Here is an 18,788-nt window from a genome sequence, read left to right on the forward strand (position 1 = left end):
ACCAACAAGTTTGTTTAAAGACCAGTCACTTCCTCTGCCTGCAGCAAGAAACTAGGGAAGGAGAGGACTTCAAATGCCAGTTTTGGGTGTTTTTATAAAGTTTATATAACGACAACGTGAACGCCAGAAAGAGTAAGTGGCAGAAGGAGAAGAAATTAGAACTCAGGACACAGCTTCCTGGGTTCAAATCAACTTGGATTCAAAGCCAAAGTTCTTAGCTATGCAACTGTGAACAAGTTACTTAACCTCTTTTAGCCAGTTTCCCTCTCAAAAAAACAACACAACTGCAGACAATAAGCAGCTGAGTTCAAGGGACCATTCTGGAATCAGGGAGGTCATGTTGACTGAGGTATATGCTTGGTGTGGGGAAGGTGGAGTCATTCTGGCTTCTAATTTCAGAGGTCCCCAGGGCAGAGATTTTTCTGAGACCCTGGAAAGAGACTGGAATTCCTTCACCTACTGAGAAAACACTTCTGTATGCCAACTGGCTCCAGCCTTGTTCAAAGTAAGCACTGGGCTGGAAGTGTGAACAGGACCAAGTTCCATCTCTCACGGATTGTAATGGGGGAAAGTGAAAGTGTTAGTAGCTCAGTCATGTCCGACTCTGCGACCCCATGCACTGTAGCCCACCAGTCTCCTCCATGAGATTTCCCAGACAAGAATACTGGTGTGGGTTGCCATTCCCTTCCCCAGGGGATCTTCCCAACCCAGGGATCGAACCAGGGTCTCCTGCGTTGCAAGCAGATTCTTTACCACTTAGCCACTAGGGATCAGTACTGGGGGAAGTCCATTAAAACAGGTAAACAAAAACTTGTAACCTAAAGCTACAAGGAGGTGCCCCGGCTCACTGAGTTTGAGGTCCCTACCAGCCTTCCCAGTGCCAATCGGCTTAGCCTACAATCATTTCCGCCCGCTCGTTGCCGACATCCGGTTCCTTGGGCTCATGTCCCTTCTTAGGCTTGAGGGGGTGGGGTAAGGGCGCGGCGCGGGAAGGGGAGTGCGTGTATGACGCCACATCCGGCTCGGGGCGGAACTGGTCTCCCGCTGCTTCCGCGGCGGGGCCGGAAGTAGAAGCGGTGGTGGCGGCGGCCCAAAGCGAAGGGAAGGAGGAAGAGAGGGAGCCCGAGAGCCAGAGCCGGAGTCGCCGCGGCGGTAATCGTCGGAGAACCCTCTAGGCCACCGTCCCCAGCGCGGGCCCTCGGAGTTCGACGGGAGTTAGCGGGGGGCGGCCTGGGCTGCGGGACGCTGGGGGCCCCGGGGCCGATGTGAGGGGAGGCGGGAGTTGGGGGGGGGCCGGGCCAGCTCCAGAATCGAGTTGCCCCCGCTGACCCGGCGCCCCCTAGGGACACTCTGATCCGCGGGTTCATCTTCGTCTTTCCCAGGAGACCCCTGTGCGGTGCGGAGGGGGCGGCGGCCCCGGCTCTGACCCGCGCCGGGGGGGTGGGCCATGGCGGAGATCAGCGACCTGGACCGGCAGATCGAGCAGCTACGGCGCTGCGAGCTCATCAAGGAGAGCGAAGTCAAAGCCCTGTGCGCTAAAGCCAGGTGAGCGCGGTGGCTCCGGGGAAGAGAGACTTGGGGTTTCGGCCTGGGGTAAACCCAGCTGAAAACTTCGGGCCTGGCTCATCCTGGAAGCTTTCCAAAGAGGAGCAGAATAGGGCCTCTTCCCTCGAGGAGCTACCTGCCGGCCTGTTGGGTGAAGACAGACTTGGATAAAGACACTTGAAGTATTAGATGATGTGCTTTCAGTGGAGTTAAGTATAGAAAATACTTAGGAAGCTCAGGGGAACAACCCTGTCTGGGGGGCAATAGAGAATGGCTCTTGGAGAAACTGAACTTTGGGATAGACCTCGAAGAGTAAGATGATAAAAGGAGGTGTCAGCAAGAATAGGAGTTCAAGGCAGGAAAGCTAAAACCTCTGTGGTTTGTAGTATTCTTTTAATTCCAGTAACAACCCTAAAAGGTGGGTGGAATTGATCCCATCTTACTGGTGAGGACTCTCATATTCAACAGTTAAAGGATGGATCCTAAAGCCAGTTTTCCCTGCCCTGTCCCTTTTCAGGCCACAATGCAAGAAGGTGGAATTGGATCACTCATATTGATTGTGGGAGCCTAAGAAATAGGAATAAATAAACCAGAGAAGAAATAAGCGAGGTGTGAAGGGAGGCCCAACTAAGGGTTCTGTGGGAAGTAGGATGAGGTAGTGGTTAAGAGCCAGGCTTTGGAATGTGACGGCACTGGGTTGGAATCAGCTTTACCACTTCCTAGCCATGTTGATGATTTTGAGGTCTCTGAGATTGTTTCTTCCTCTGGAGATAATAAGGCAGGATAATAGTACTTACTAAGATGATTGTAAAGAGTAAGTTGGTGCTTGGAATGTGCTTAGGCTTTGGTTAAATGTGAGTGCTAGACAAGCATTAGGTGTTATTGTTCCTACTTTGTGGGAAAAGGGCAGTGGTGATAAGGACAGAAGTTACTAGAAAAGGTGGCCTTGAAAGCTGAAAATAATTTGAAGGGCTGATGGGGGCAGGCCCACTGAGGAAGGGCATTCACAGCAGGAGAACAGGGATAGAGCTCTGAGGGTTGTGGGCAGCTGTGAGGAGACCAGTTACCTGCCTCCTGAGGAACTGTCTGTGGCTTCTGCACACTGGAGAACTGTGTGGAAAGGGTCAGCAGAATTACGTCACATTTTTTTTTTTGAACAACAGACCCACTGTTCACCTGGCCTTATACTGGCAAAAACCTTATGTCCATTTCCTTCCCATAGCAGTCCTACAAAGTTGGAATAATTTTCCCCATTTACAGAATAGGAAGCTGTGACTCCTTGAAGCCTAGTGACTTGACCGAGGCCACCGATAAAGTGGCCATTGGGCTCTTTGGTTTTGCCCCACAAAGACCTGTCATGGCCAGGCAGGGCCTGTGTGGGTTTGGTGAACACACAGGGCCCCCTCTTAAAAGCTCATCTGTGATCCTTCATGTTTTGCCAGCTCAAGATTTCCCTGATCAGACCAGCCCCAAGATGTTTTCAGATATCCCTGCTCCCTCAGTCTTCATTGGCATTTTTTTAGGAACTTAAACCCATTGCTGCCTGGCACTATTCTTCTTACTGTAAGTTTTATGCCCCTCACAAGGCCTGGATCAGCGTAGCAGTGATGATAGCTAATGCTTGGATAGTGTGGGATTTTCAGAACAACAGAAGTTATGTGTTCAGTCTTCATTGCTCTTTGCAGCCCTGTGCAGTGGGCAGGGCAGAGGTGAGTATTTCACAAAAGAGGAAACTGAGCCTCTTACCCCTGGTCTCACAGCTGATCAGAGGGAAAGCTAATTTTGGATCCAGAGGTCTTTGACTGTCCTCCATGCTCACTGACAGCCCGGCAGACATTTAGGCTCTGTGAGTGGCAGCAGGGGGCTACTGAGGAGTGGGAGGGCCTGTGCAGTTCATGAGATGGAGCTTGGAGGAACTTGGTTCAGGCCTGAGGTGGCCACTGTTATCCCAGGCCCAGTCTGGAAGAGGCCCAACTCAAGCATCTGGCTGTGGCCTCCTGGAGACCCACCAGGGCCCCAGGCTGAGGCTGGTGGTGTCAAGAACTTTCGCTTGCCCAGTGGATACTGAGACTCGAGACCTTGAAACTGTAAAGGCCTGGGAGCTGCATTTGCTCCTATTAAAAACATCAGCAGTTGAGAACAGCAGAGAGTTTTGAATGAGGTGGTCTTCAGGATGAAGTATAGCTTTGTCACCTGTAAATGGTGTGACCCTGGTCCAGTCACTCTTAGGTTTCCAAGTCCTTGAAATTCTTGCAGAGCTCAGATGAGATTCTGCATATTCAGAGACAGCATCTCATTCTTTGGTCGGTGGTCAGCAGTGAAGGTGAGCAAGTGTGAGCCCTGAGTGGGGCCTGGTTCCCACATTGCGCTGAGGCCTTGCTGGCACTGAAGCAGGTTTTGACCGAGTCTGTGGAAGGGGCTGGTGTAAAGGCTCGGGAGATGGGTTCTCTGAGTTCCAGCCACCCTCCAGCTTTGTGACCTGGATCCTGCCCCTTTCTCTCTAAACCTCGGTTTCTTTGTCAGATGAGGATGGAAAGAACCTCTCAAGTCAGTTGGGAAAGTATTGTAAGCAGTGGTGTGAGGATGTTCGGTACAAATGCAGGACGGGTGGGAGAGCCCGGCTGCTCTCTGGCCCCTTGGATCACCACCAGTGGCTCTTCCTATTCCTGGAAACCAGGGCACACCTCCCTGGAGCCGCCTTAGTTAGGCAGCACACCCTGAGCCCAGGGAGCTCCTGCTCTGGTGGGAAGGGACTGGCCGAGAGAGAGAGGGTTGAGCTGGTGCCTCCCACATCAGACTTGATTGATAAGAGCCAGACCCCAGAGCAGGCTGCCGTGGTTCAGTTCCTGTCTGTGTGACCGCAGCCGGTTTCTTCATCTGAGCCGTGGGAATCATCATAGCACCTGCCTTTGAGGGTGGTGGTTGGAGTGCCCACATCATCCATGCAGAACTCTTTAACCACTGACCTGGCACATGGTCCGAACTGAAATGTCCTTGGCTCCTGTGATCGTCAGGGACGAAATCTAGAAGCACAACGCTAGTTAACGTTGGGTGTCCGTAACGGACAGTGATTTCCACGTCAAGCTCGCTCAGGTAGAAGTAGATCACACTGCAAGGAGAGAGGGAACACAGAGCCCTCGCTTCCTCTGAATGACAGAAGAGTGGCAACAGCATGTCGCCTGGAAGGTGGATCTGATGGTGGCCTGCCCAGGGCACCACCCTTGTGCCTGAGAACATTCCAGGGGAAGGAGGCCCCTGGGTGGGGAGAGAGGGGCTATGAGAGCCCAACCAAGGCACTGTATGGACAGGAGGAGGAGCTCTGTCTTCTGGGAGTAAGTGCTGGATGCTTGAAAGGGAGCAGCCAGGAGGGTCAAGGCTGGGAAAGTCCCAGACTCCTTGGAAAGGCCTTGGATGCTGAACAAGAGCTGGGGCTTTGGCCTGTCGACTGCGGGGAACCACAGAAGGGTCTCAAAATGGGCTGTGGTCAGCCTCGCCTGGGGGAATTGTACACCTCTGACCTGCCCCGTGGAGGTTCAAGCCTCATCCTCTCTTCCCCTGCAGAAAAGGTCAGAAATTGGGTTGGGCTGGCCCGGCTCTGGTAACTTTGATCTTCTCTCTCCAGAGAGATCTTGGTGGAGGAGAGCAACGTGCAGAGGGTGGACTCTCCAGTCACAGTGAGTACCCACCGTCCCTCCACAGCCTAGCTTGGTCTTTTAGGCTCGTGGACACTCTCGTTAGTCTTGTGGGCTCCAGGGTCTACCCCTCATTCCTGGGAGCCCCATCTTCAAGAGAGCCTTGCTAGAAGAAATGGCGGTTATGGGCATGGTCTTTGGAGTCACTGGAGGGATGCTCTTGACGTGGGCAGAAGGACTTTTAATTTGGTGAGTGAGTGAACTCCACGTGTTCCTGTGTGTTACTAGTGACTTTATTCTGGGTGCCTGGAGGGGAGTAGGGAAAGGAGGGGGCCAGGTCCTCTGGGAACTACGGGTCTAGCTGGAAAGAATTTGCTCTAGCTCTTGCCCACAGAATAGTTGGCACTTAGAGTGGGATGGGGGGATTGAGGTGGGAGAGTAGATTTTCGCCTCTGGGAAGTAGAGGCTTTCAATCCAGGGAACATCCCCTAGAAGAGGAAATGGCAACCAGCTCCAGTATTCTTACCTGGAAAATTCCACAGACAGAGGAGCCTGGTGGGCTACAGTCCATGGGGTTGCAAAGAGTCGGGCATGACTGAGCACGTGCGCACACACGCATGCACGTGCGCACACACACTTTCTCTCTTGGCTTAGCCGAGACGGATAAGGATCTTCTAAAGCAGGGACTTCCAGGCGGCTCTTGCCCTCTAAGATGGCCCACATTCTGTGTGTGGAGTGTGTTTCTCTAAGTAATCCATTTCTTACCTATAAATAAATGAAGCCAAGACTTCCCTGGTGGTCCAGTAGTTAAGACTCTGTGTTTCCACTGCAGGAGTTGTGGGCTTGTGAGTTTAATCCCTGGTGGGAACCAAGATCCCATGTGCCATGCAGTGAGGCCAAAATTTAAAAAAAAAGTAAAGCAATAGGGTGTTTTTGAAGGATAGCCCCTGGCAGCACAGGCTTTCAGACTGTGAGTTCTGACCTGCCTTTTCACTTCCAGGTATGTGGTGACATCCATGGACAATTCTATGACCTCAAGGAGCTGTTCAGAGTGAGTGTAGGGAAATGCCAGGAAAGGTGGTGACCCAGGGGATGACTGCAAGACTCCTTTAGTTGAGAGTGGAAACTTTGGTGAGTGGGTTGGGGGTCAGAGGCCTCTAGTTAGGTAGGCCCATTGTGAAAGAAGCGCCTCGACTTACTGGAAATGGGCCACTACCGTGGGTTGGGGAGCATTTAGGACCAAGCTGAACTTTCTTCCTCCCTCTCCAGGTGGGTGGTGATGTCCCTGAGACTAACTACCTCTTCATGGGGGACTTTGTGGATCGTGGTTTCTACAGCGTCGAAACGTTTCTCCTGCTGCTGGCACTTAAGGTGGGACCCCCTGGCTTCTGGAGCCAAGACCTGGGTCACCTCTGGCCTGACCTGCCTGCATCCTTTCTGCCCTCATCTCCTGCCCCATCCGCCCCCAAATCTTGAGCTGTGCTGCTGGTGATGGGCCATTTCTGCTTGGGTGGTCAGAGCAGCTTTCCTTGACTTGGGGACATCTGATGAGGTCGAGGTGGGGGAGTCATCGTAGGGAGAGGGAAGAGAGGCTCACGCTGTTCAGAAAGTGGCACGGAGTGGAGTTCAGCTGGATACAGTATCCGTTGGTGGGAGAGAGGTTGTAAGGAGCCAGATGACAAGGTGCTGTAAATGTCTTGCTAAGGGCTTGGTCCATACCTGGTGTATGAAGGAGGGACCCTTAGGTTTGTAGTTGGAAGTGGGGGGATGGGAGGGAGTGTGAGAGGATTCAGTTTTGCATCCTCTGGAGGAGGATCCGGGAGTCTGTGAGGTGAGTGTGACACGATTCGGGCAGAGATGACCGGAATCTGGAGCAGGGTAGTGGTGGTGAGGGTGGAGCGGGGCTGGCAGACATGAGGACATTGAGGAGGGAGGGACAGGCCCTGCATGGTGACTGCCTCCAGGTTCGCTATCCTGACCGCATCACCCTGATCCGGGGCAACCATGAGAGCCGTCAGATCACCCAGGTCTATGGCTTCTATGATGAGTGTCTGCGCAAGTACGGCTCGGTGACCGTGTGGCGCTACTGCACTGAGATCTTTGACTACCTCAGCCTATCGGCCATCATTGATGGCAAGGTAAGCCCGCCGCACAACTCCCTGGGGACGGGAGGGACGGGAGAGCTGGGAGAGGCGCCGGGCCTCAGCCGGTCTTGCTCTCCCCGTAGATCTTCTGTGTGCACGGGGGGCTCTCCCCGTCCATCCAGACGCTGGACCAGATCCGGACAATTGACCGAAAGCAAGAGGTGCCCCACGACGGGCCCATGTGTGACTTGCTCTGGTCTGACCCTGAAGGTGAGGGCAAGAGCTCTGCTCTTAGTTTGGTGAGTGACTGAGGGGGTCTTGTGGTTAGAGCAGGTGCCTGGAAGGGATGGCCCCTGGCAGGTGAGTTTGGGGCAGAGCGGGGCTGGTCTTCACTGGCACTGGTGCTTGATGGCCGGTGGGCTGGCATCCTCTATGAGGAGCGGGAATGGGGGTAGCTGGGTGCTTTGACCTAGCGGGTGGGGGGGCATGTACGTCATACCTCAGGGGCTTGTTGAATGTGAATCATCGGCTTCCTGAATGAAGGGGTTGCTGCAAAGATCAGGCTCCCAGAATGATAGCCCCCAGAACTCGCCTGCCAGTGCAGGAAATGTAAGAGATGCGGGTTCGATCCCTGGGTCGGGAAGATCCCCAGGAGGAGGGCATGGCAACCCACTCCAGTATTCCTGCCTGGAGAATCCCAAGGACAGAGGAGCCTGGTGGACTCAAGTCCATAGGGTCACAAAGTCAGACATAACTGAAGTGACTTAGCATGTACACACAAGGATCCCTCATGTTGTGGGCATCAGCTAGTATGGAGCATCGCCAAAATGAGAGCCAAGCCACCCAGTACCAGTCTGGGGCTCTTGTGCTGTGACACCAGCCTCTGCTCCCTCTCTGCCCTGACCCTACCTCCCCACCGGCTGGGCTGCCCTGAGTCACAGGTGCTGTCCCAGCGTGCTTACTGTCAGCACCTCCTTTCACTCTTGCGTGTACCTGTTTGGACAGCAAATTACATGGTTACTCTGATAATCAGGTGGCTCCAACTATCAGGAAATTCTTTCTTCTTTGGAGCGTATCTGATTCAGCATTTGCTGTCCTGTCCCGAGGCTCCCTCAGAACACCTTTGGCCCCTGTGCTTTTGCCGCACAGGCCTCACCGGGGGAGGGAGGCAGGCTATTCTCCCGCGAAGGGCAGTGGGCAGCCCTGAGGACACCCTCTCACCATCCCTTCCCTTGTTTGCCTCAGACACAACAGGCTGGGGCGTGAGCCCCCGTGGGGCTGGCTACCTGTTTGGCAGTGATGTAGTGGCCCAGTTCAATGCAGCCAATGACATTGACATGATCTGCCGTGCCCACCAACTGGTGATGGAAGGTTACAAGTGGCACTTCAACGAGACTGTACTCACTGTGTGGTCGGCACCCAACTACTGCTACCGGTGAGCTGCCTGGGCTGGGGAAGTTAATGCAGGGATCCAGGCTCAGCCACTCTGTTAACACTGCTGTCCCTGCCTTCCCCCCGCCTTCAGCTGTGGGAATGTGGCAGCCATCTTGGAGCTGGACGAGCATCTCCAGAAAGATTTCATCATCTTCGAGGCCGCTCCCCAAGAGACACGGGGCATCCCCTCCAAAAAGCCCGTGGCTGACTACTTCCTGTGACCCCTTCAGCCCTGCCCCCCTCCGGCCCCCGGACCACTGTGACTCTGCCCTCTTCAGACGGAGGCTGGGCATGGGGGGGGCTGTCCCCGGCTTTGCTCTCCGAGTAAAAGAGGGCACTTCGAGGGTGAGGACTTTTCTGGAGAGGCTGGGAGCCTCAGTTCCATGCTCCGCCTCCCGTCTCCCCACTTGAACCACGAAGTTTCCAATAATTTTGGTTTTCTTTTTTTCCTTTTTTTTTTTTTTGGTTTGTTTTTAGATAAAAATTTTGAGAAAAAGCGAAAAAAAGAAAAAAATTCTAATAAAAGAAGAAAAATGGTCTTTGGGTTTGTGTCAGAACTGACTGGGGATGAGCAGTGGTACCAGCCTAGGACCTGGGATTCATGTCAGGACTTTGAGGCCCCAGAACCCTAGTCCTGCCAGCAAGGTGAGGCTCAGGCCAGTCAGCTTGCCCAGAGCCTCCTGGTCCCCATCCAGTGACAGTGATCACTCCTGGGGGCTTCCTGAGTGCCACGGAGAGGGCTGGGTTCTCAGGCAGCCCCGTTTGATTCTCAGAATGGCATGTCAAGACAGATTCCTCCATCTTCCTGAAGAGGAAGAGGCCCCAAGCATTGACTTAGATGCACAAGGTCAAGCAGCTGGAAATGACAAAGTCTCTACTGGGGCCTGCATCTCCTCACAAAACCTCTGCTCACCCAGCCCCACTCAGGGCCAAAGACCATTAGCCCAATGTTTCCAGAGCACTGATGTTCTTTCAAGTTTTATTAACAAAAATACTCTGGACCTAAGAACAGACCCGTGTGGCTCGCCTTGGGGAGAGGAGTTAGGACTTGCAGAGCCCAAGGGTGAGGCTGGGGGTGGGAGTGCTGGTCCCAGGCCCCATTTGGCCAGGCAGAGGCCCCTCCATTCACACCGAGGTGAGAGCCTGGAAGGGGAAGCTGGCCCCAGCTGGACTCCCAGCAGCTTAGCCAGAGCTTTGAAGCCAGAGGGGGGTGGGAGCGAAATCAAAGTGTGAAGTGGGGTGGGGGAGGACCAAGGCAGCCATTTGGTGTGGGGGAGGGGGTGGTGGAAGTGAGGGGGCAACAGGCCTGGGGGAAGGGAACTGGAAGATGGGGAGAGAGGCAGAGGAGCTTAGCAAAGGCTCAGTACATTGGTTTGGAGCCCACATCCAGGTAAGCCCCAGGCCCAGGGTAGGGCAGGGGGAAGGGCCCCCCTTGGAGGAAGTGCGAGGCAAAGGATGCTGGGGGTGCCGCCGCTGGGTATCCTGAGCCTGCTGGTCCAGGCTGCAGCTCCAAGAAGGCAGCTGAGTAGGGGGCTGGGCGCCCAGAGTCTGGAGCCTCCGGGAAGCTGGGATTCCTGAAGAGCGGAGAGGTATCAGAACAGGGGAGAGGGGACCACCCCCCACCCAGCCTGGAACAGCCCAGCCCGTGCCCTTGACCCACTCACCTGGTTGGAAGGTGACTGGGGGCCCCGTGGAAAGCGGCAGGGTGCAGCAGGTAGGCCTCAGCACTGGTGCCACCGCAGGGAGGAGCTGGGGCAGGGGCAGCTTCCCCAGGCACTGGGGCCTGCTCTGGATCTGACTCCCGAACATCCCCACCCAGTGTGGAATCACAGGGGCCACCTGGAGCATCTGGGGAGACGGAAGGGCCAGGGCGGGTTAAGAAGGGTCAGCATCGCAGGCCTGGTCCCATCACCTCTGGAACAACACTCACCTCCACTCCCATAGGCCGCTGTGGCTGCCGGCTCTGGGCCCCGCAGTTTCCTCTTCACACGGGCGTCTCGCTCCCTGGGGGACAGTGATGATGATGGTGATGATGATAATGGTGATGATGATGGTAATAATAGCACTTACCAGGTGCCAGGCACTTCACCCAGGGACCCTGTCAGGTAGATGCCATTATACCCATTTTACAGAAGAAGGAATGGAAGACCAGAGAATTAAATGACTAGAAAACAGCAGTTGTTTAGTTGCTAAGTCGTGTCAGACTGTTTTGCGACCCCATGGATTGTAGCCCGCCAGGCTCCTCTGTCCATGGGATTGCCCAGGCAAGAATACTGAAGTGTGTTGCCATGTCCTTCTCCAGGGGATCTTCCCGATCCAGGGATCAAATTCACGTCTCCTGCATTGGCAGGCAGGTTCTTTCCACTGGGCTACCCTGATAACTTGTCAAGAGCGATACCGTTATATTCATCATGGTGATCCTTGAGTTAATATCTATCTCTTCGGCCTGATTCTAAGTGTCTTGAGGGCAAGGGCCAGCTCTGAGGGGTTAGGGTTAGTTAGAAGAAGTTAATGTCCTAACCAAACCTTTACAGCCCACCATAACCTGGCTCCCTATTACCTCTCTCACTCTACACCAGCCATACTGTATCATGCTCCTACCCCAGGCCCCTGGCATGTTCCCAGATGTCCACATGGTTCCCTTCCATACTTCCTCCAAGTCTTCTCAAATGTCCTCTTAGTGAGGCCTTTCCAGGACTCATCTCTCCAGTCCTGATCTTCTTTGCTTTCTTTTCTCTATAGAACTTATCCCTAACATATTTATTTCTCTTGTTTACTTGTCTGCTCTGCCCACTAGAGTAACAGTTCCACGAGGGCAGGGGCTTTGGTTTGTTCTGTTCACTGCTGCATCTTCACTGCCTAGAACTGTGCCCGGCACATAAGCAGGTGCTAAATAAGTATTTGTCAGATAAGTGAGGGACAACACTTGTTTACTTACATTGAGTTCCAGGAGTCCAGCACAGTGCCCGGCACATAATCAGTAAACATTTGATGACAACGACTGAATGAATGAATGATGCCCACCTCTTACAGTTTCGGCCGTTCTCCCGGAAGCCCTTGGCAAAGGGGTTGGCTGCAATCTTCAGTTGCGTGATCTGGGTGGGGGGGACGCCGCACACCCAGAGTCAAGACTCCTGCAGCCAGGGCAGGGTGATGCCACCCGCTCCAGCAGGGTCACTCACCCGTGGGTTCTGGTAGGCTGTCACGGAGATGAATGTGGTCTCCGGGAAGCGGAAGGAGGCAACGCCTCCCCAGTGTTGGCTGCAGAGCTGGGCGGCCCGCACCAAGTGTATCCGGGGCTGATACTTATGCATGGAGTGCAAGATCAGCTGGGAGGGAAGAAAGAGGAGTGACTCCCTACCCTGGTCCCACCTCAACCCTCATCGGGGGGGTTCCCAGCCTGGGCCTCACGTGGCCATGGGGGTCCAGTGTGCTGTTGGTGAGCTTGACACGGTGGAAAGACACAGGCTGCCGCATCCAGTGGGCTCCAGTGGCAGGGGAGTCCGGGTGAATGTAAACTCGGTCAGGCAGGCGGGGCTCTGCCTTGCCACTGGGCTCCCAGCGCCGGCCCTGCCAGCGGTAGCGAGCCCCATCCACCGGAACCACGTCCAGAAGAAACAGGTAGCGGGCCTCGGGGTCCAGGCCAGTGACTGATACTCGGCAAGCAGGAAACATGCGCCTGCATGGGGGAAGGGACCAGAGAGTCCTGGAGCTACCCACTAGTCGGGGGTGAGCACAGCACCAGCAAGGTGGCATAGCCACTGGCTCATCCAGTTCTGTCACAGAGACTCAAGGAACATGGAATTAGAACTCAGAAGGCAGGATCTTAGAGCTGTAAGCCTGTCTCATCCCATTTTACAGATGAGAAACAGGACAGACAGGTCAGGTGATGTGACCAGAGTCACACAGCAGGGTAGGAGCAGAGTCTGGACCCCTAACCCCTCAAACTCCACTTGCAGAAGCAGGAGTGACACACTTTCTCCCCAGAAATCTGGCCAGGAGCCTTCTGCTCCCCACCCTGGTCTCCTTGCTTCATCTTCAGCACCAGAATCTACAGCTGCTGGACAAACTTGCTTCAGAGAAAATAAAAAGAGAACTCACGTGCTAGTGCCTGAGCCCCTGGGCTAGAGAAAGACCCACTGACCATACTGATCATATCCCTGCCTCCAAGGTGACCCCAGAACTAGTCACATACTGACCCCTGATCCTGGCCAGATTTCCCTGATTCTGGTCAGTGGCTGACCCTTGACCCCTGTTATAGTCTGAATCCTGAATCTAGGTGCAGACTGACCCCTCATCTAGGCCACATACTGACGTATAGCCCAGCCGGACTTTCTGTCCCTAGCCCACAAAGATCTAGGACCCTTGCCATAGGTTAGTCCCTAAACCAGCCAGACTCCACAGACTGACCCTTGACACTTGCCACAGAATGACCCCTGACCCAGGCCACAGTCACAGTCTGAACTCAGGCAGAGCTCTAGCCCCCTGAAAAATCCCCACACCAGCCCCATCACCAGGAACTCTGCCCTTCCCACACCAGGAACACACTAGGTTTTCTGACCCTGGCTCAGCCCCCCTCACCTCCCAGCTTTGGTGATGATCATCTCTGTTCCCACGGAGTTGAACTCTTTCCACAGCTCCCGATTCTCCAGGCTCAGGCTGACTCCAGGGAGTGAATGAAGGCCCTCTGGGGCTGAAGAGGGCGGCAGCTCAGTGCCCAGGGCTGGGGGCAGCGGGGGTAGAGGTGGGGGAGCAGCCAGAGTTCGGGGAGCAGCCTCAATCCCAGAGAGGAAGCAATCCAGTTTGGGAGTGTCCAGATCTGGAGATGGGAGGAGAATGAGGGGCCAGCTGAGGGCCACAGCCCCCACCCCAATTCCTACACCGAGCTCAATTCTCTCTGCTCACCAGGGTAGCGGTAGCCCTCTGCCAGGGCAGGCGGGAAGCTGGAATCTGCCCCGGGCTGGGGGGGCCCAAGGCGGTAGCCAGTCCCCAGGGAGGGGTACAACTCTCGTGGGTGGTACATGGAGTAATCCTGTCTGGCCTCGGGACACGCTGCCTACAGTGCCCCAGTGCTGAGAGATGCCCCCTTTATAGCTCACAGCTCAGCCCCTTCCAGACCCAGGATCACAGCCCCTCCCCTCTTTGGGGCCCTGGAGTTAGGCTGGGGTGGAGACCCCTGGGGCCTGGAAAGGGTCCAAGAGGGGGCCGGATACCTGGGTACCCTCCCCTCTTCCCCTCCCCCCCCAGGCTTCATTAGCCCCGACCCCCTGCCCCCTCATTACATAATTAACTCCTCGGCCTGATTGATCCCCGGGGCTCGACAGGGACGCAGTTTGGCGCTTCCGGCCAGCTGGTCCCCGTTCCCACGGGGGGAGCCCCGGCTAGGCATAAGCTCCTGAGGGGTGGGGCCCGGACCCTGGGATGGAGCCTGGAGTCCTGGGGAAGACTTTGGTGCCCCAGACTTTTCTGGCAGGTGACCCCCCCTTCACTTGAAGGACGAGACTTGGAGGGAGGAAGCATGACTGGAGGGAAGGAGCAGGGCTGGAGGGACGCGCCCTGAGCTTATTGTTACGCGGAACACTGGGGACCCCCAGGAGTCCGCAGCCGAGGCCTGAACGCTGGAGTCCTTTCCGGCTCCCATTCTCTAAAACCTCCAGCCTCGGCCAAGTCTCAAAAGTTTAGAGACGCTCACAGCTGGACGGTCTCTGACAGCGGACGCGCGGGTTTCCCAGGAGGTCCCGCGTTGGGGAACCCTCGGAACTACACTTCCCAGCAGGCCTAGCGCCGACGTTCGGCGCGAAGGGGACAGGCGGATGCCGCTGGGGCCGCTGGAAGCTGTAGTTGAGACGAGGTGGGCGGTGAAACCCGCGGCGCGGTTGCCTCCCAGGAGAGCTGCCCCTAGGCGGCGTCAAAACGCTGAGGCTGAGAAGATGCCGATCAGCTGAGGTCAAGGCCTAACGAGCTAGAAAGCGTTCGGGAATCTCTGCAGGCAGTGAAATCCGCCGCGGGTGCTATAGAAGACAGCTGAGTCCCAAGAGCGAAGGCTCCCAGCTTTGACTGCCGTGCCTACCCCATGCCTCCGGGACTCAAAAGGGAACAGGTCTATAGAGGCAGGAATCCGCATCTGAGTACCCCCTTCCCGGATTCCACATGAGCCTGGGGCTGTCTCCACTCCATTGTTTTATTATGTACAAACGCTACAGAACAAGGGGAGCAGACACGCGTGGGGTAAGAGGGGCCCGGTGGGAGGAGAACGTCACAGGGCAGATGGTGCACTGGGGCCAAGAGAGCAGCACACAGGCCATATCTAGAGGGCAGGCGGGGTAGGAAGGGGTTTAAAAACGAGATCCAAGCCAGCCAGATCGCAGGGAGGTGCGGGGGTGTCGTCCACTTTGTCCACCTTCTGATCTCCCCCCAAGGTCACAGTGCATGCAATAAAATATATGTACAGGAGCTGGATCCTTCCTCTGACTGAGGGTCCAGAGCGCCGTTCGGGTGAAGGGAAGCCAGTGGCGCCCCCTGGCGGCCAGGCCGGGCTGGCGCCACATGCGTCAGGAGCAGGGGTCAGTCCCAGCCGTTGTCTTTGATCATGTGGTTGAGTTCAATGATGTACTTCCCCTCTTTGTACTTCTGGCTGCTCTCGAAGGCCTGTTCCTGAAAGGAGGGAAGAGGCTGTTATGCTTGGAGGTAGGGCAGGGCCTAACCAAAAGGGCAGGGGTTGGGGAGTGGATATGATGGGCCCCATTTTACATGTGAGGAACCTATCACCCAAGAAACCAAGCCATCTGCCCACAGACACAGAGCTGGTAAATGGCAGGGCCAGGTAGCTCACTAATAGGGGATAGACAGAACTCTCTGAGTGACAAGTACTTTTCAAGTATTAATACTAATGTTGGCTCCAATAGAGAGGATATGGAAGCTTCTCAAAAGATCCAGGGAATACAAACTGGTAGCCTCAGGACCAGTTTTGGCCTATGCATACGTTTTGTTCAGCCAACAGAGAGTTTAATAAAAATAACTTTCAAATACTAAAACATGGGGAAGGCCGTGCCTATTCCATTTGGCCAGAATGTTCCCCTCTGGAGATCTACGTTGCTCCTTTTGCAGATCCACAGAATCTGCTTGGCCCTGCAAGCACTTGAATTTTTGACCTCTGGATTAGGCCACTTCTTTATTTTACAGAGGTCCAGAGGGGGCAAACCACCTGTCCAGGAACACAGAGCAAATCTGTGGCAGGTCCAGGGACTAACTCAGGGCAGGATTCTGTCTCTGCCTGGGGCATTCACTTCCCAGAGGCACTACAGCTCCAAGAGATGCCCAAGGATTCCTGTCCCTTGCAATTTCCCAAGAGCATCTCCTTCTGCTCCATCTAATCTGATCCCCATAACAACCCTGGGTGCCAAGTGGTCCCTTTATCCTCCACTACCAATAAGGAAATGAGAGGATAGTGAAATCAGACCCTGAACAACAGCAGTGGCAATGAGGGTAGTGGAAAAGGAGGCTCATGGACCCAAACTCTATGTTGCTGTGGGGTCTTGGGCAACTTCTCTGATCCTCTGAATGGCAATAGGAAGCTGGGGGTCAAGGGTTTGGAGTTTAAAAAAATAAGAGAGAAAAAATGAGGATTCTGGTCCCTGTTCTGTTACTTACCAGCTGTGTGACCTTGGGGAAGTTACCTAACATCTCTGGGCCTTCCTTTCTTCCTCTGTAAAGTGGAGATAATAACAGACTACCTACAGGACTGCTGTAATGAGTGAATGAGATAAAATATGCCAAGCACATAACAGTGTCTGGCACATAAGTATTCAATAAACAGTCATTCTGATGATATCCTCATCTCGAAAATGGGAATGCTTGTGCCTGCGAGGAGAAGGATGAGTTAAGAGAAAAACCTTAAAAGTCCCTGTAGGATGTGAGAGAAGAGAACATGGTGAAGGGATGAAAAGATAAGTTTGACTTGGGTGACTTGGGCCTGTACACCCTGAAAGATTACCAGATGACTGCTTGTGAGGAGGAGGTGATGTGAGGTCAGGTGAAAGGCTAGCCTGAGGTCAGAGGTCACTGACTCACATATTTCCAGCCCAAAGTGGTCTTGCAGTTTTCGCAATGGATGTCAGCGACAGCATGGAGGCCTGTCAGCAGCACCCGCTCCTCGGCTGGCCCGCAGCCCACGTTCACCCTGTGGGGACATGGGAGCAGTCCCAGGGAGGGTCCTGCCATCACAAAGCCCCCCTCTAGCTTGGATCCAACTTTATCTGTCCTTAGCATTCAAGAGAAGGGGGAGCACAGCTTCCTACCCAAACCAGGGGGCTCTTGAGAGTCTCAGTATGATGGCAGGGGTCACAACTCACAACAGAGGTCAGAGAAAGGAAGACAGGAGAGTGGATACTCACACAGAGTTGAAGAGGTAGGCTCGCCCCTGACTGCCTTGGAAGGACTAAAGGGTGGGAGGGAGAGAGGAAGGGGTGTCAGGGCTACTGGTGGCGAGCTGCCAGGCAGCCCCTCTAGTCTCCCATTCCAGCCCCAGCTGTGACCTGGTTACCTTGGAGATGAGGTCGTCGTGGTTGGCCAGGTGAGCGCGGCAGTGGGCACAGCTATACCTCCGGTGACAATCATCCAGGTAGGCCTGAAACGTCTTGGGCTTTGAAATCCGCACCATGGCGGGGGCCGGGGGCAGTGGCCCCACGCGGGGAGCGGCCCACGGGGAGCAGAGGGAGCCCAGTGCCTGCAGGGGAGGGAATGGGCTGTCAGGACCCCAACCACACACATGCAGGCACGCCCTGGGCCATGGGGACTCTCTCTGTCACACTTGGCTGCCGCCTTCTCTCCCCAGAGCCAGCAGCCTCTCCAGGGGCCAGAGCTCTCAGTTTTGACTCACGGAGGAGGCCTCAAGTTGCATCAACGGGGAAACTGAGGCTAGGAGGAGCCCCAAATGAGTCACCCACCTGCTTTCGGCCTCACCCCTGCTGACCTGGCAATTGAAGCTGGAGGAAGGGGCTCCAGAATAGATGACTGTCAGTTTTCCGTTTAGGGGGAGGTTGCAAGGGGTTGGGGATTGTATGGTCCTTACGACCTCATCTGAACTGCAGGGGGTGGGGGCGACTTCTCCTGAGGTCCAGAGAGTTCACCTGGGGAGAGGATCCCTCACCTGGAGAAGGCAGGAGGCCTCACTGAGGGTGGAGGGTCATCTAGGAGAGGAGGGGCTCTTACCCGGGGGCGCTGAGGCCTTGCCTATGCCGAGGGGATCTTACCTGCATCGCGGAGCCTTACCTGAGACCCCGGGGCTCACCTGGGGAGCGGGGGTGGGGGGCGGGCGCCGAGGGAAGGGGCAGTCCTCGCCGCCGGGGCGGGGGCGCAGGGCGACGCGCAGCCCTGACGATGCGGTCCTCACCTCGCCTGGGCGCGCGGGGTTCCGGTCCGCCGGGGTGGCCTGGCCTGGGAGAGGGGGGCGCTCCTGGTGGGCGCCGTCCCCCCCGGCCCGGGTTCGCAGCCGCCGCGACTTGTTTACACCGAGACCAGCTGCTGCCGCCGCTGCGGCGGGAGGGGGAGGGGGCCGGCCTCTGGTCCCGGCGGTTGCCCGGACCAATCGGCGTGCAGTATGCAAATGAGGGGGCGCGTCACACAGCGGCCAGCGCAGGCCTGGGCTGCCCTTCCCCCTGCTCCCGGCCCAGGCCGGCCCGGAAATGCGGCTGCAGCCCGAAACCCAGCCGGCCTGCCCCACGGCCCGGGCCTGGTCGCCCACCTGGCCTCCCGCGGTCCTCGAAGGGGCGAGGATCTGAGATACCTGACCTGACCTAGGGTTAGGCGGAAGATGGTGTCTGGACTGGACGCACGGCCCCGGGAAACAATAGTCATAATTATCTGCGTTTACCCACCGCTCGTGCCCATTCGCTTAAACCGCACAGCAATCGGAAGAGGTAGCTTCTGCTATTGTTTCCATTTTCCCGGGGAGCTGAGGTCCACAGAGGTCCAGCAGCTCCCCAAAACTAAACCAGCTGATAAAGAGGTGAAGTTGAGATTCTCACTTTGGTCCATGGTTCTTGCCATAGCACTAGGGCCAGACTCTCAGATGGGAAAAGCTAAAGGTATCCAT

At 55.6% G+C, this 18,788-nt stretch overlaps 3 protein-coding genes across 8 annotated transcripts; 1 reads left to right on the forward strand and 2 right to left on the reverse strand.

Annotated features, from left to right (window-relative positions):
• Window positions 1-1,069: 1,069 nt before the first annotated feature.
• On the forward strand, window positions 1,070-9,234 carry PPP4C (protein phosphatase 4 catalytic subunit). 3 transcript variants are annotated; one of them, XM_081553140.1, is made up of 9 exons: window positions 1,070-1,152; window positions 1,383-1,545; window positions 5,168-5,426; window positions 6,178-6,228; window positions 6,447-6,548; window positions 7,142-7,315; window positions 7,405-7,531; window positions 8,507-8,696; window positions 8,787-9,234. In XM_081553140.1, exons 5-9 carry the CDS (start codon window positions 6,483-6,485, stop codon window positions 8,914-8,916), a joined length of 687 nt encoding a protein of 228 aa, XP_081409266.1. In that variant the 5' UTR covers window positions 1,070-1,152; window positions 1,383-1,545; window positions 5,168-5,426; window positions 6,178-6,228; window positions 6,447-6,482; the 3' UTR covers window positions 8,917-9,234. The 3 variants fall into 3 exon arrangements, with proteins under 3 accessions (XP_081409266.1, XP_081409263.1, XP_081409265.1); XM_081553137.1 differs by having other exon boundaries at window positions 5,168-5,219; XM_081553139.1 differs by lacking the exon at window positions 1,070-1,152 and having other exon boundaries at window positions 1,382-1,545; window positions 5,168-5,219.
• A 423-nt stretch (window positions 9,235-9,657) lies between these two features.
• TBX6 (T-box transcription factor 6) lies at window positions 9,658-14,186 on the reverse strand. The gene is made up of 9 exons (XM_081553127.1): window positions 13,978-14,186; window positions 13,601-13,767; window positions 13,277-13,514; window positions 12,107-12,374; window positions 11,878-12,024; window positions 11,720-11,790; window positions 10,626-10,699; window positions 10,360-10,543; window positions 9,658-10,269 (listed from the first exon to the last, which is right to left on the reverse strand). The coding sequence occupies exons 2-9, from the start codon at window positions 13,716-13,718 to the stop codon at window positions 10,056-10,058; spliced, it is 1,314 nt and encodes a 437-aa protein (XP_081409253.1). The 5' UTR covers window positions 13,719-13,767; window positions 13,978-14,186; the 3' UTR covers window positions 9,658-10,055.
• Window positions 14,187-14,858: 672 nt separating this feature from the next.
• Window positions 14,859-18,227, reverse strand: YPEL3 (yippee like 3). Of its 4 annotated transcripts, XM_081553192.1 has the most exons (6): window positions 17,966-18,227; window positions 17,667-17,843; window positions 17,238-17,420; window positions 17,089-17,132; window positions 16,766-16,874; window positions 14,859-15,349 (listed from the first exon to the last, which is right to left on the reverse strand). In XM_081553192.1, exons 3-6 carry the CDS (start codon window positions 17,352-17,354, stop codon window positions 15,260-15,262), a joined length of 360 nt encoding a protein of 119 aa, XP_081409318.1. In that variant the 5' UTR covers window positions 17,355-17,420; window positions 17,667-17,843; window positions 17,966-18,227; the 3' UTR covers window positions 14,859-15,259. The 4 variants fall into 4 exon arrangements, with proteins under 4 accessions (XP_081409318.1, XP_081409314.1, XP_081409317.1 ...); XM_081553188.1 differs by lacking the exon at window positions 17,667-17,843 and having other exon boundaries at window positions 18,087-18,227; XM_081553191.1 differs by lacking the exon at window positions 17,667-17,843 and having other exon boundaries at window positions 17,985-18,227.
• Window positions 18,228-18,788: the final 561 nt, after the last annotated feature.

This window comes from Giraffa tippelskirchi, chromosome 13, assembly GCF_054371585.1.
Source record: "Giraffa tippelskirchi isolate mGirTip1 chromosome 13, T2T-mGirTip1v1.2.pri, whole genome shotgun sequence".
Lineage (NCBI taxonomy): Eukaryota > Metazoa > Chordata > Mammalia > Artiodactyla > Giraffidae > Giraffa > Giraffa tippelskirchi.